Source organism: Melampsora larici-populina (genome assembly GCF_000204055.1).
Source record: "Melampsora larici-populina 98AG31 unplaced genomic scaffold MELLAscaffold_15, whole genome shotgun sequence".
Taxonomy (NCBI): Eukaryota; Fungi; Basidiomycota; class Pucciniomycetes; order Pucciniales; family Melampsoraceae; genus Melampsora; species Melampsora laricis-populina.
In genome coordinates, this window is record NW_006768779.1 from 1,601,720 (window position 1) to 1,603,454 (window position 1,735).

At 45.4% G+C, this 1,735-nt stretch overlaps 1 protein-coding gene across 1 annotated transcript in view; it reads left to right on the plus strand.

Annotated features, from left to right (window-relative positions):
• Positions 1 to 1,302: 1,302 nt before the first annotated feature.
• MELLADRAFT_62728 (uncharacterized protein) overlaps positions 1,303 to 1,735 on the plus strand; it is a gene marked incomplete at both ends in the record, with an annotated part of 1,995 nt that continues 1,562 nt past the window's right edge. The window contains one exon of the mRNA XM_007409248.1: positions 1,303 to 1,708. Within this exon, the coding sequence (XP_007409310.1) occupies positions 1,303 to 1,708 (406 nt within the window). The remainder of the gene's footprint in view (positions 1,709 to 1,735) is intronic.

Consider the following 1,735-nt stretch of genomic DNA (forward strand, 5'->3'; position numbering starts at 1 on the left):
TAGTTAATGCTCTTGCTGCACTGATAGAGCTCGTTTTGAAAAGCAGATTGTTGAAACTGAGTAAATGCCAGATACGTCGTAAGTAAGTTCATCTTGTTTGGAATGCATCCTTTGGAGGAATAGTGTTTGAATGGGATACAAGGGGGGAATCGTTCAGTTGAATAAAATTGGGTGGCACATTGATGTGCAGGTCTGAGCTGTCCAGGTTCTCAAATAACTTAGGTTGCTTAGGGCTGCTTAGGGCTGCTGAGGTTTTGAATGCACCTCGTGATCACTAAGAATTCGGACCCGACCCGAGGATACTACCTCGTGTATCCTCGCAGCGGCTCCCAGGAACACACACAGATGCATCCCAGAGGCATCCGATGCATCTGGAAGCCACCTACACACCTAAGATTAAGACAACTGCCTCACTCCAAATTCCACGATCCCACACACCCAAATCAGTGGTTTGAAGCCTCCTCACGGCTGTATCACCACTATTCACTCACCTTTTGGAATACCCACTCCCCACTCTGTCTGTTGGTGACAAGTCCGTGAAACACCAACCTAGACCCTCTCATAACCCAGCATACTTCACACATAACCCCAAGTATTCACTATCAACCTAATACAGAATACAAACAACCAACACACAACCTTGTAACCCCATAACCCACCAGGTTAAAGCCGATTGATCGGCTTTTTGCTTCGTTCCTTCACACCTCTTACTCACAGTTTTCACTCATATAAAAGAAAAAGACAAAGACATCCATGATGGACATCGACACAACTTCACATAGCTTCCCACAACCACCTCCCCCTCGAGACAACATGATCTATCCTGATCGAAAATCCTTGAAAGCATACCTTGAGTCGTATGCCACAGCTCACGGCTTTACTATCTCCACGCTCGACACACGATTAACTTCAGTATACTACAAATGCAGCCTTGGTGATCACCGTCACTCAACAAAGGCCAAGACCAAAGCCAAAGAAGGCTCATCCTCAACAAACGTCGAGACCTCAACAAATGTCGAGTCCTCAACAAACTTCGAGTCCTCAACAAACATCGAGACCTCAACAAACCTCTTGACTTGCCCGTTCCGTGTCACAGCCCGACATTTACGAAAATCTCGACGAGTCTATCTCGAAATTGGTAACGCGACACATGATCATGCTACTCAACATAATGGACCACAGATCCCAACTACGCAACCAATTGCTATACCACCACCTCAGCCTCAACAGTCCAATCTCCAATATCAAAACCATCATTCTCAACCTTTCATCTCCAACCGATACCAAGAATTACTTGATGTGATGCAAAGCCTGTCGACCCCCACCCAAACCTGTCTCATCAGTCGACTTCTACGCGATTGCGAGTTGGCAAAGGAACTTGAAGGTGCTAGCTCAAACAGAATCCAAAATCACCTATCATCATCATCTCACAATGTTATTACCTCACAATTGATCACCAGATCCACACCCCCAAATCATCCTACTGGCTCAAATGTGACTTGCGATCAACTTGAAACCCCGACTCCTGTTCAAACCGAACAAGCAAAAAGTACTAGTCGTACTAGTCCTACTCAAACAAACCATTTAGCCATGAAAGAACAAACTGTTGAAGAGTTGGATCACGCCTTATTAGTGGCCATCAATAAGACAAATATGGTCACACTGACCGATGATGAAGATGGTGTTATACCATCTATTATTGAACAAGGTATGTTCGAGCCCACAGCGGTAGGGC